We start from the raw sequence: 12,555 nt of genomic DNA, 5'->3' as shown, positions 1-12,555 counted from the left end.
ATAGGATAAAGTTCTTAAATGTGAGTTATTTTTATTAAAAAAAAAAACTCTAAAATAAAAATATATATTATAACGAGACAAATTTGATTTTAAGTCCAGAAGTAAATTAGATTTCTTCCTTCTAAATTTCATGTTTTATTGAACACAAAATTTAAGTAAATAAAAATAAAATTTATTTAAGATAGTAAAGATCCTAATTGTTAGTGTATTTATGTATCATTTTATAAAAAAAATAAAAAGATAATTAATTTCTTATATACTAAATATTGAAAGATATTAATACTTTGTTTATAATTGACTCTCTCTCACACACGCACACTTATATATATATATATATATATATATATATATATATATATATATATATATATATATATATATATATATATGATTGAATATATTAGTACAATATTATTTTGTGTTACCAAAGGCCCAGCTATCTTGCTTGAAGAGATTGACAAAGAAAACAATATTTCTTAAAAAGAGAAGTAATCTTTTAATTATTAAATTTTAAATTTTAAAATAATCTAACAAATGCAGACAAATTTGATCGGACGAAGAAAGATCTTTTTAATTAACATGTTTTTTCTTAGTAAGTTAATAATGTAATAAACTAAGTAAGTAAAAAAATAACAAAAATGAGAGGAGACTTTTAAGTTGTTTTTAATGAGATTTGAAAAGATTTTTTAAGAATATTACAATTCGTGCAAAAAATGGATGGGCTAAATTTAGAAAGCATGCGAACATAAAATATTATTGATCATTTCTCTTAAGTAATTTTTTTCTATCGAAAAAATGATTATCAATTCATAAAGTTTGAAGAAATACCTTTTAATTTGTTTAGAAATTATAATAAAGACGAATTGTTCAATTCAAATATACATATTTATATTAGATTTTAAAAGTAAAAAAATTAAATATAAAATATTAAATCGTTGAGAATGAAGAAACTGAAAATTAAATATAAAATATTAGAGTCAAGAAAATGAAAAGACTAAAATTAGAAGATTAGGTTATAAAAGTAAAAAGACTAAATATAAAAATCAAGTTACACCTTTAGAAAGTGAAATTAGTAATCGAAATACTAAGATCAATAATATTTTATACTTATAAAATAAAATATATTAATTGTGGAGGAACTCAACTTCACACATACATATGTTATAATATAAAATGTCTTCCTAATTATATAGAGAATAATTAAATCAATACTTAATAAAGACTAATTATATATTAATAGATCAACAATAGAGGTGTACTTCAATTCATTTTAGTCCTTTTTGCCTTTCCTCCTTTTATGATTCCAAAATTAATTTCTTGCTAGTTGTCATCAACACTATGAATATTCTTATTTTACCTAAAAGAAAAGTACGTCAACTAATTTGAATGTTCGATATTTATATTAAAATTTTATTTATTTAAATTTATCATACGTAAAAAAAATGATTTTTTGAATATGGTATAATGATAATGAGTTCATGAATTTTTGTTTCTAATATACTTTTTTATTCTTTTAAATTTACACACTTATAAGTTTTGATGAAGCACCCAAGTTGATAGTCACAAAAACTGTCAATCATTAACTTTTGATTGAAATTGTACGATTTATAAACAATCAATTCATCTATGTACATACAATACAATATTATGTTACTAAATCTGTCTAAACACATATAAGTTTAAATTAATTGAAATATGTGAACCTTTGATTCCTTTTATCTGTTCAATCTTCACGAATATCACTAGTGAACTATTAAACTATTTAATTATATGTGCAATGTTAATTACCTATATTTGTGGTCGAAGTAGAGCCAGGTTAAAAGTTTGGGATTTACTGAATCGTTAATAAATTTTTGTTATCGGTTTACAAGTTAATGTACATATATAATCATTTAATTTAATTTTCTAGTATAAATAGAGAGTTTATAAAAAAAAAAACTACTAAGTTCGATCGAATGTCATAAATCCATATCTTCGATATCGTTTTTTAAATATAATTTGTTGGAAACTTATTATTTGATGTCAAAATCAGTTGATTGGAAGGTTGGGTCCATTACATATACTTGTGGTTACAGACTCTTGATAAGTTAATTCACATCAACAGATTATGAATGGTATATATTCCAACCATATTAATTTTGAATAATTAGCAACACATTAGATTTGAACTCAACGAATAGGGTCGGATTTTATAATTATTTATCAAAGATTTAATAAAAACAGTATATGATTTCTTTAAACTTCTTGAGCGTCTTTGATAAATAAAGTTATTCGATAGTCATGTTAATGGATGATAATATATATTTTATGGAATAGTCTGATTTGGTAGCGGAGTGATAGACTCATTATTTTTATGAAGTTGAAATTCAAAATAATAATTAAAAAGATAAACACACGAAAGATCATTTATTTTTTTATGTCCCTTGCGATACCCTAACTCTGGCCCGATTGATTCACATGCACAAGTTTTGGTCCATTTATATATATATATAGATAGATCGTAAAAAATATCAAATTCAATTGAACCAACACTAGATCTAACTTAAAAAATGATGTCTCTATTATTATTGATGTCATAATCAGGTGAGTTGGAAAGTTGGGTCCATTACATGTACTTGTTGCTTTTATGGTTTATAATTCATAACATCACGGGACCATATAATATATACTTTTTATCACCAAAAATAAATGACATATTAAAAAGTAAATATATATATCATACTATTTTAAGATTATTTTTCTTGTGGGCTTTTGCTTCTCTCTTTGGTCATTGGATAAAGTTTTAGGAATTGTTAGTTAATGCATTCAAATGTTAGTTATATGGCATTTAATTCCCACGTCATATATATAATTTTAATTTATAGTAATAATTTTATATATTGGCTTGTGAGTGCGTAGATATTATAGCATTAAATTCAGTTACTTTGGTAAAGAAAAGCAATAATAAAGATTTTATTCTTTTTGACTCCTGATGATGCCATCAATATAGTTGATTTAAGATCCTTTTTTTTCAAAAAGAAAAAGGAAGATATTTAGAGCTGTTTGGCTCAGCTTAAAAGCTGATCAAACTGACTTAAAAGTTGGTTTTTGACTTATTTAGCTGTTTGACAATACTCAAAACAGCTTATTTTAAGTTAAAAAAAATTTATTTTAAGCCAAAAGTTAAAAGCTGGGGTAGGGGTGCTTTTTTTTTTTTTAGCTTATAAGTTGTTTTAAGTTGACCACATTTTTATCTTTTTGTGTTTAATATTTTTATACAATCTCCAAATTACCCATATAACCCTAACATTTCTTTCTTCCATTTTTCCCTTTTCACGTTTGACATAACAACTTCAGCACTTTTATCCAAACGCATAACTGCTTATTTTAAAAATAAGTTTCAGCACTTTTAAAAGTACTTTTTTAAAGCTGCTTTTATTAAGCCCATCCAAACGGGCCCTTAATTGGAAAAGAAGTAGTCATATTACGGTAAAGATGATACCTAGTACTCTCGTATAGCACATAGAGAATTTTGTAGTCGTTATCTTTTGAAATAAATGACACTTTTTTATAGTTACTTTTTGAAACTGATGACTTTTTGTAGTCGTCGTTTTTGGGCAAAGAAGGCACGTTGTCCTGTTCAGATACTGTAGTTGTTATCTTTTGAAACTGATAACACTTTATTGTAACTAGTTATGTAAGTGATAATTTCACCATAGTTACATTTAGAGGAGTTCTTATGTAAAGATGACACGTTGTATTCTGGTTTAGGTTTAGGCACCGAGGACATCTTATATTCTTGTTCAGGAATTAAGGATACTTTCTTATAGTTATCTTTTAAAACTAATGGCTTCCTGTAGTAATCATTCATCGGCAAAAATGACGCCTTATCTTCCTTTTCCGACACTGAAGGTCCCTTCAATTCTTCATTTTTAGTTACCTTTGTTGGTACTTTGTATGTTGAATCCTTTGATTCATAAGAATAAGGTGAGTATGCCATAGTGGAGGTGACAATCAAAGCAAATTGTTGGCCATTGCTTCTTCATTTGGCTACCCATTGAGAATATTTGAATTGTCAAGTCTAGATGGTTATTTTTTTCTTTTTGTTGTGTATTTTAGAATGAACTAGGAGTTTATATATAACTTAACTAAGAATCCAAACATATCCATTTTTTTGTTAATGCTATTCCACTAAGGTTTTGAGATAATGGGAAGCCATGAACAATTCATACACCTTACCTATTTTAAAAATTAAGTCCAATCTTCTATTGATTTCCAAGTTCCAAGAATGTTGGTTTTTGTTCCCTTTTGTTGGTACATTGAAAAATTTGACTAAATAAAATTTTTAAAGTCGAAATATACATGTTGTTGGCCCAACATATGTTGTCCATTAAATAGTTATATATACTTTTGATTCTTCGAGCACGACTTAAAACCCTCATCATTGGACCATACATTATACATACTTTTGCATCATCAAGAATAATAATTTCTTATCTCATAATAGTTGGTTTTTTTTTTATGAACATATTAAGAAAACATAAATAAGAAGATAAATTTAATAATTCACCGTTAAAAAATTTCTCAAGAATTAAATAAACAAATGTGATCAACACTTTCAAAAAGTATTAATTGCACAATTAATTGATGCTTTCTATATTTAGTAAATTGAACAGAGTTAGTATGAGACAACTATTTTTAGTATAATGATCAACTGATATGAGATGGAGGAAGGTGTCATTTATTTAATTTTATTATGTTCGGTTTAACTAAATGGTATTTAGATAAACTACGGCTAAAATTATCTAAAACGGTTAGTAAATTCACGTTAATCGCCGCTAAACCATCGATGAATTCACCTAAATTCAGTAATTAAGCAGCTAAATCGCCACTAAATTGATCCAAACGCCGTTAGTTGCATCATATAAACCGCCGTTAAATGCTGACAATATTAATGATGTAACTTAAATATTAAAAAGGGAGGGACATTTTAAAAGTATAATGTAACTCAATGACACTTACATATATTAATTCTTGTTGTTTTTGTAACATGTAATGCCCACACTCAATAGACAATATTAATGATGTTTGTTATTTTGCTATTAAATTAAATATGTGAAGATATTTGTTGGCAATATATGGAAGAAAAGATGAATATATACATATAAAATAAACTTTCATTAAGAAGAACTTGTATTAAATTGAAATAAATCTGTGGATACATTCAAAATGGAATTTAAATGACAAAAGAATGCAACTCAAAGTAGGAAAGAAAAGAAAGAAGAACAAATAAAGGATTACAAATTTTGATATCATGCCTTCAAACTCATAATATGAGAACCCTATGGGTTATATAAGTTGAGCTGGAGAAGGACTTGATTCCTTGAAACAAATGGAATATGAAAGATGAAAATTTAATAATATGGAGGTGGTGGTGATGGAGAAGGTGATGGTTTCTTGACGTAGTCATTTTTGGGCAGAGACGGCACCTTGTATTCTGGTTTAGGCACTGAGGGTACTTCTGGAACAGATGACACCTTATTGTATTTATCTTCTGGAATTGATGGCTTCTTGTAGTAAGCATTCTTTGGCAAAGAAGGCACCTTGTATTCTGGTTTAGGCACTGAGGGTACTTCTGGAACAGATGACACCTTATTGTATTTATCTTCTGGAATTGATGGCTTCTTGTAGTAATCATTCTTTGGCAAAGAAGGCACCTTGTATTCGGGTTTAGCAAGCGAGGGTACCTTTGAAACGTATGACACCTTCTTGTAGTTATCTTCTGGAACTGTTAGCTTCTTGTAATAGTCATTCTTTGACAAAGAAGGCACCTTGTATTCTTCTTTAGGCACTGAGGGCACCTTTGGAACATATGATACTTTTTTGTAGTTGTCTTCTGAAACTGATGGCTTCTTGTAGTAATCATTTTTTGATAAAGAAGGCACCTTGTATTCTTCTTTAGGCACTGAGGGCACCTTTGGAACATATGACACCTTTTTGTAGCTATCTTCTGGAACTGGTGACTTCTTAAAGTAGTCATTCTTAAGCAAAACAGGTACCTTGTATTCTTCCTTAGGCATTGAGGGTTTCTCTGGAACATATGACTCCTTTTTGTAGCTATCTTCTGAAACTGATGGCTTCTTAAAGTAGTCAAATTTTGGTAAAAATGACTCCTTATATTCTGGTTTAGCCTTTGAGGGTACCTCTGGAACATAGGACGCCTTCTTGGAGTCCTCTTCTTGAACTAATGGCTTCTTAAAGTAGTCAAATTTTGGTAAAAATGACTCCTTATATTCTGGTTTAGCCTTTGAGGGTTCCTCTGGAACATATGACGCCTTCTTGTAGTCGTTTTCTTGAACTGACGGCTTCTTAAAGTAGTCAAATTTTGGAAAAAATGACTCTTTAGATTCGGGAATATATGACTCCTTTTTATAGATATCATCTGAAACTGATGGCTTCTTAAAATAGTCAAATTTTGGAAAAGATGACTCCTTATATTCCTTTTCCGACACTGAGGGTACCTTGAAGTCTTCACTTTTGACTTCTTTGGTTGTTACTTTATTGTATGTTGAATCTGATGATTCATAAGGTGAATATGCCATAGTGCATGAGGCAATCAAGAAAAATGCCAAAGCACAAGCAAATTGCTTCTTCATTTGGCTTCCCATTGAGAAGAATTGGATTCTCAAGGCTAGATGAATAATTTTTTTTCTTTTTTGTTGTGTGTTTTAGTATGGAGGAAGTAGGAGTTTATATAGCTTAACTAAGGAGGTGATTAGATGATTTGGATGCTATCAAAATAATATTTGATATTTTCTCATTTTTTGGTTAATGCTTTTCCACTAAGGTCTTTAGATAATGGGTAGCCATGAACAATTTATACACAATTGATTAAATCAATTGTTTTTAAAAATTAATTTTATTGACTGTTCCAATAATGTTGTTCTATTTCTTTTTTGTTCGTACACTGATAATTTGATTAAATAAAATTTTAACATTGAAATATTGTTCATTATTTGATGTCACGATCAAAATTAGTTGGGTGCATAAGTTTTGATGCTTTGAGCAGGGCTCATGTATATTGACAGAATAATTTGTATTTGATGGAACCTATTTATTTCCAGTATTATCATACATTAAATCACCGATTCTTATATATATTTCATCGTCCATACATAATATTTTATCGTGAATAGTGAAATATTTTAACATTTATTTGATAAAAATGATCTATGACTGGAAATTATGTAACTTTAGTTTAATAAAAAATAGGCTAAAAAAGACATTTTTACGAGTTGATTTTTCATATGATCGTTGAATTAATAATCGTTGAATTAATAGTAATTATCTAAGAAAATCATCTTTCTTGATTCCAACTTTTTTCAACAAAAAAAAAAGTGATTTTTGAGCTAATAACTATCAGTAACTTCATATTCATTGGATATAGTAATTACTGAATGGCACTAATAAAAAGTAATTTTGTATCTTTCGTTCAACTTCATTATTTTCTCTAATTTTGTTTGTTGTTTTTGTAACCTTGAATATGTAATTTGAAGTTCTTATTATGGTTTTTATGCTCCAGTGTTTTGCTATTAAATTTATGTAAAGAAATATAATTAATAATTGCTGAAAAATTAGATTAATCTAATCTATGTACATTTTTTTATGGTTGATTTCTCATATTCTAGTGTTCAATATCCGTAATATTGAAGCCCGACTAATCTAGATGAATTTATAAATTTTCAATAGAAATAATTTATATTCAACTGAAATAATCTCTGAAAACATTCATAATATAATTTAAATGACAAAACAATTACAATCCGAAGTAGGAAAAGGAAAAAAATAAATAAAGAATTACAAACTTTGATATCATGCCTTCTAACTCATAACATGAGAACCCTAAGGGTTATATATGTTGAGCTGGAGAAGAACTTAAATGAAACATGCATGTTCAACAAGAGAGATGGAAATTTAATAATATGGAGGTGGTGGTGACGGAGAAGGGAATGGCTTCGTGTAGTAGTCATTTTTTGACAAAGCAGGCACCTTGTATTCAGGTTTAGCAACTGAGGGTACCTCTGGAATAACATTTGACACTTTCTTGTAGTTATCTTCAGAAACTGATGGCTTCTTGTAGTAGTCATTCTTTGGGAAAGAAGGCACCTTGTATTCAGGTTTAGTAACTGAGGGTACCTCTGAAACATATGATACCTTCTTGTAGCTATCTTCTGAAACGGTTGACTTCTTGTAATTATTGTTCTTTGGCAAAGAAGGCACCTTGTATTCTGGTTTAGGAACTAAGGGTACTTCTGGAACATATGGCACCTTCTTGTAGTTATCTTCTGGAAATGATGGCTTCTTGTAGTTATCTTCTGGAACTGTTGACTTCTTGTAATAGTCATTCTTTGACAAAGAAGGCACCTTGTATTCTTCTTTAGGCACTGAGGGCACCTTTGGAACATATGATACTTTTTTGTAGTTGTCTTCTGAAACTGATGGCTTCTTGTAGTAATCATTTTTTGATAAAGAAGACACCTTGTATTCTTCTTTAGGCACTGAGGGCACCTTTGGAACAAATGACACCTTTTTGTAGCTATCTTCTGGAACTGATGACTTCTTAAAGTAGTCATTCTTAGGCAAAACAGGTACCTTGTATTCTTCCTTCGGCATTGAGGGTTCCTCTGGAACATATGACTCCTTTTTGTAGCTATCTTCTGAAACTGATGGCTTCTTAAAGTAGTCAAATTTTGGTAACAATGACTCCTTATATTCTGGTTTAGCCTTTGAAGGTACATCTAGAACATATGACGCCTTCTTGGAGTCCTCTTCTTGAACTGATGGCTTCTTAAAGTAGTCAAATTTTGGTAAAAATGACTCCTTATATTCTGGTTTAGCCTTTGAGGGTTCCTCTGGAACATATGACGCCTTCTTGTAATTATCTTCTGAAAATAATGGCTTCTTGTTGTAGTCATTCTTTGGCAAGAATGACACCTTGTATTCCTGTTCGGAAACAGAGGGTACTTTCTTATAGTTATCTTCTGAAACTAATGGCTTCTTGTAGTAATTATTTTTTGACAAAAATGACTCCTTATATTCCTTTTCGGGTGCCTTGAAGTCATCACTTTTGACTTCTGTGGTTGGTATTTTATTGTAGGTTGAATCTGATGAATCATAAGAATTATAAGGTGAATATGCCATAGTGCATGAGGCAATCAAGAAAAATGCCAAAGCACAAGCAGATTGCTTCTTCATTTGGCTTCCCATTTAGAAGATTTTGATTCTTAGCCTAGATTAATTTTTTTTCCTTTTTCTTGTGTATTTGAGAATAGAGGATTTAAGAGTTTATATAACAAAACTGAGAAGGTGATTTTCCCACTTTTTTGTTATTGTTGTTCCACTAATTAAGGTTATGAGATAATGGGAAGCCATGAACAATTTATACACAGTTGCTGGACTTGTCTATTTTCAATATTTAAATCCAATTATTTATTTAACTTTAAGAATGTTGTTCTTGTGTTTTCATTGGCATATTAAAAATTTGATTAAATTAGTTTTTAAAAGTTGATATAATGTTTAGGCCTAACAAATATTGTTCATTATTTGGTATCCATTAGTTATATATGTAATTGTTTAGCACGATTTTTTATAATCCACACCATGACAGCATACTTTTTCTTTTTTAGAAATTTCCCGAAAAATTAATAGTTGCCACTGTTCGATCTTGCAAATCATACATGAGATGTAAATTGCGCTCTGATGTGAAAAAGCTTTGGCTAAAGAAATCGATCTCTGGCCTCTCTTACCCTTGCGAGTACTATACATGCTTTACATTATCAAGAATGACAAAAATTTTGGGTTTGATTAATTCTTGATACAAAGAGGAAAAATTAGAAGATATTATTGTTTCTAACGTCATATGTTTAATGTTTTTGGGTTGCTTTGTTAATTGTTTGTTATTTAGAACTTATGATTCAAATTAATTCAAATTTACGTCATGTATGATCGATTTCTAGAAAAAACTGCTCTATGGGAGATTATTTCATTCTACAGGATTGAATCCTACCAGAAAGATAATTGAATTAAAAAAATTTCAAAATATTATTTTAGAAGTTGTGGATTTAAAAAGTTTCATACTTTGAGCTCAAAAACTTCTGCGGTATAAGATCAAATGCACAATTTAATCATAAATAATGTAACATTTATTTCCCGATACCTCTTTATCTGATAAAAACGATTCACTACTTAGTTCACTTTATATCTTTATCTACAAAGAATTGTATGTTTATAACAATAGAGACCGTTTTTCTTCTTCTTTCCATTTTTCTAATATATTAGACGAATTGTGTCGATTCTTTTGAGTAATATATCTGGAAATGCACCCTATCGTACTCTTGTCTCTTGAAATCACCCAATCCTTTAAGTATCTGATGGTTGTTATGCTCCAGAGTTTTGTTATTAATAGTAAGTGAACAAATTGGCAATTGCTGGAAGAATAGATGAAAATACAACATAAACACTTGATAAAAAGAACTTGTATTCAATTGACATAAACAATCCTCTGGAAAATATTCAAAATACAAATAAAGAATTATAATTTTTGATAACATGCCTTCTAACTCATATCTGTTGAGCGGGAGAAGGACTATCTTGAAACATGTTCAACATGAGAAATGAAAATTTAATAATATGGTGGAGGTGGTGATGGAGAAGGTGATGATTTCTTGAAGTAGTCGTTTTTTGGCAGAGACGGCACCTTGTATTCTGGTTTAGGCACTGAGGGTACTTCTGGAATAGATGACACCTTACTGTATTTATCTTCTGGAATTGATGGCTTCTTGTAGTAATCATTCTTTGGCAAAGAAGGCACCTTGTATTCTTGTTTAGGCACTGAGGTCACCTTTGGAACATATGACACCTTTTTGTAGTTATCTTCTGGAATTGATGGCTTCTTGTAGTTATCATTTTTTGGCAAAGAAGACATCTTGTATTCCTCTTTAGGCACTGAAGGCACCTTTGGAACATATGGAACCTTTTTGTAGCTATCTTCTGATGATTTCTTAAAGTAGTCAAATTTTGGCAAAAATGACTCTTTATATTCTGGTTTAGCCATCGAGGGTTCCTCTGGAACAGATGACGCCTTATTGTATTTATCTTCTGGAATTGATGGCTTCTTGTAGTAATCATTCTTTGGCAAAGAAGGCACCTTGTATTCTTCTTTAGGCACTGAGGTCACCTTTGGAACATATGACACCTTTTTGTAGTTATCTTCTGGGACTGATGGCTTTTTGAAATAGTCAAATTTTGAAAAAAATGACTCCTTATATTCTGGTTTTGCCATTGAGGGTACCTCATGAACATATGACGACTTTTTGTAGGTATCGTCGAAAAATGATGGCTTCTTAGAGTAGTCATTCTTTTGGAAGAATGGCACCTTGTTTTCCTGTTCGGAAATGGATGGTACTTTTTTATAGTTATCTTTTGAAACTAATGGCTTCTTGTAGTTATCGTTCTTTGGGAAGAATGTCACCTTGTTTTCCTGTTCGGGAATGGATGACTCTTTCTTGTAGTTATCTTCTGAAACTATTGGCTTCTTGTAGTAATCATTTTTTGGCAAAAATGATGACTTATATTCCTTTTCCGACTCAGAGGGTACCTTGAAGTCTTCACTTTTGACTTCTGTGGTTGATACTTTATTGTATGTTGAGTCTGATGATTCATAAGGTGAATATGCCATAGTGCATGTGGCAATGAAGAAAAATGTCAAAGTACAAGCAAATTGAAGCCATTGCTTCTTCATTTGGCTTCTCATTTTGAAGATTTGGATTTTAAGCCTAGATATTTGTTTGTTTTTGTTTTTCTTTTGTGTTTTAGAATGGAGGAATTAGGAGTTTATATAACATAACTAATATGGTCATTTGATGCTCTCAAAATTAAATAATCCAAACATATCAAAGATTTTGCCATTTTTTGGTTATTGCTGTTCCACTAATTAAGGTTTTTGAGATAATGGGAAGCCATGAACAATTCATACACATTTGCTGGACTCACTTATTTCCAATATTTAAATCCAATTTTTATTTACTTCCAACGACGTTGTTTTTTTTGCTGGAATGTTAAAAATTTGATTGAATTTGTTTTTAAACGTTGAGATATGAGTAGACCTAACAAATATTGTTCATTATTTGGTGTCCATTAGTTATATGTACTTGTTTAGCATGAGTACTTGTAATCCACATCAAAACGCCACACTCACTTTTTTTAAGTACTTTATTTTTTGGAAATTTCGAGAGAAATTCATAAGTTCTAATCTTTGGGTGCATACTGAATAAATCCGCTCATATATATGCGATATTTTACTACATTATATATGAGATGTAAGCTGCTCTAGACAAGTCTGATATGACGAATTCGACTGAAAAAGTGTTGGCATGATAAATCGATCTCTTATCCTAGCGAGTACCATACATACTTTTTCAATACAAAGAATAACAATATCTTGGGTTTGATTAGTTCTTGATACAAATTGGAAGCTATTGTTTTAAATGTAATATATTAGATGTTTTTGGTTTGGCT

The 12,555-nt window shown here is 29.7% G+C and overlaps 3 protein-coding genes across 3 annotated transcripts; all 3 read right to left on the bottom strand.

Moving 5' to 3' along the window:
• Nucleotides 1–5,154: 5,154 nt before the first annotated feature.
• LOC101246609 (protein PELPK1-like) lies at nt 5,155–7,830 on the bottom strand. Its single transcript, XM_019211302.3, has one exon. The coding sequence runs from the start codon at nt 6,645–6,647 to the stop codon at nt 5,394–5,396; it is 1,254 nt and encodes a 417-aa protein (XP_019066847.1). The 5' UTR covers nt 6,648–7,830; the 3' UTR covers nt 5,155–5,393.
• Nucleotides 7,719–9,438, bottom strand: LOC109118738 (protein PELPK1-like). The gene has a single exon (XM_019211301.3). The coding sequence runs from the start codon at nt 9,244–9,246 to the stop codon at nt 7,954–7,956; it is 1,293 nt and encodes a 430-aa protein (XP_019066846.1). The 5' UTR covers nt 9,247–9,438; the 3' UTR covers nt 7,719–7,953.
• A 1,061-nt stretch (nt 9,439–10,499) lies between these two features.
• Nucleotides 10,500–12,348, bottom strand: LOC101247505 (protein PELPK1-like). Its single transcript, XM_004252810.5, has one exon. It carries the CDS (start codon nt 11,789–11,791, stop codon nt 10,661–10,663), a length of 1,131 nt encoding a protein of 376 aa, XP_004252858.1. The 5' UTR covers nt 11,792–12,348; the 3' UTR covers nt 10,500–10,660.
• Between the last annotated feature and the right edge of the window lie 207 nt (nt 12,349–12,555).

This window comes from Solanum lycopersicum, chromosome 12, assembly GCF_036512215.1.
Source record: "Solanum lycopersicum chromosome 12, SLM_r2.1".
Taxonomy (NCBI): Eukaryota; Viridiplantae; Streptophyta; class Magnoliopsida; order Solanales; family Solanaceae; genus Solanum; species Solanum lycopersicum.
This window is presented reverse-complemented; position numbering and strand designations above follow the sequence as displayed.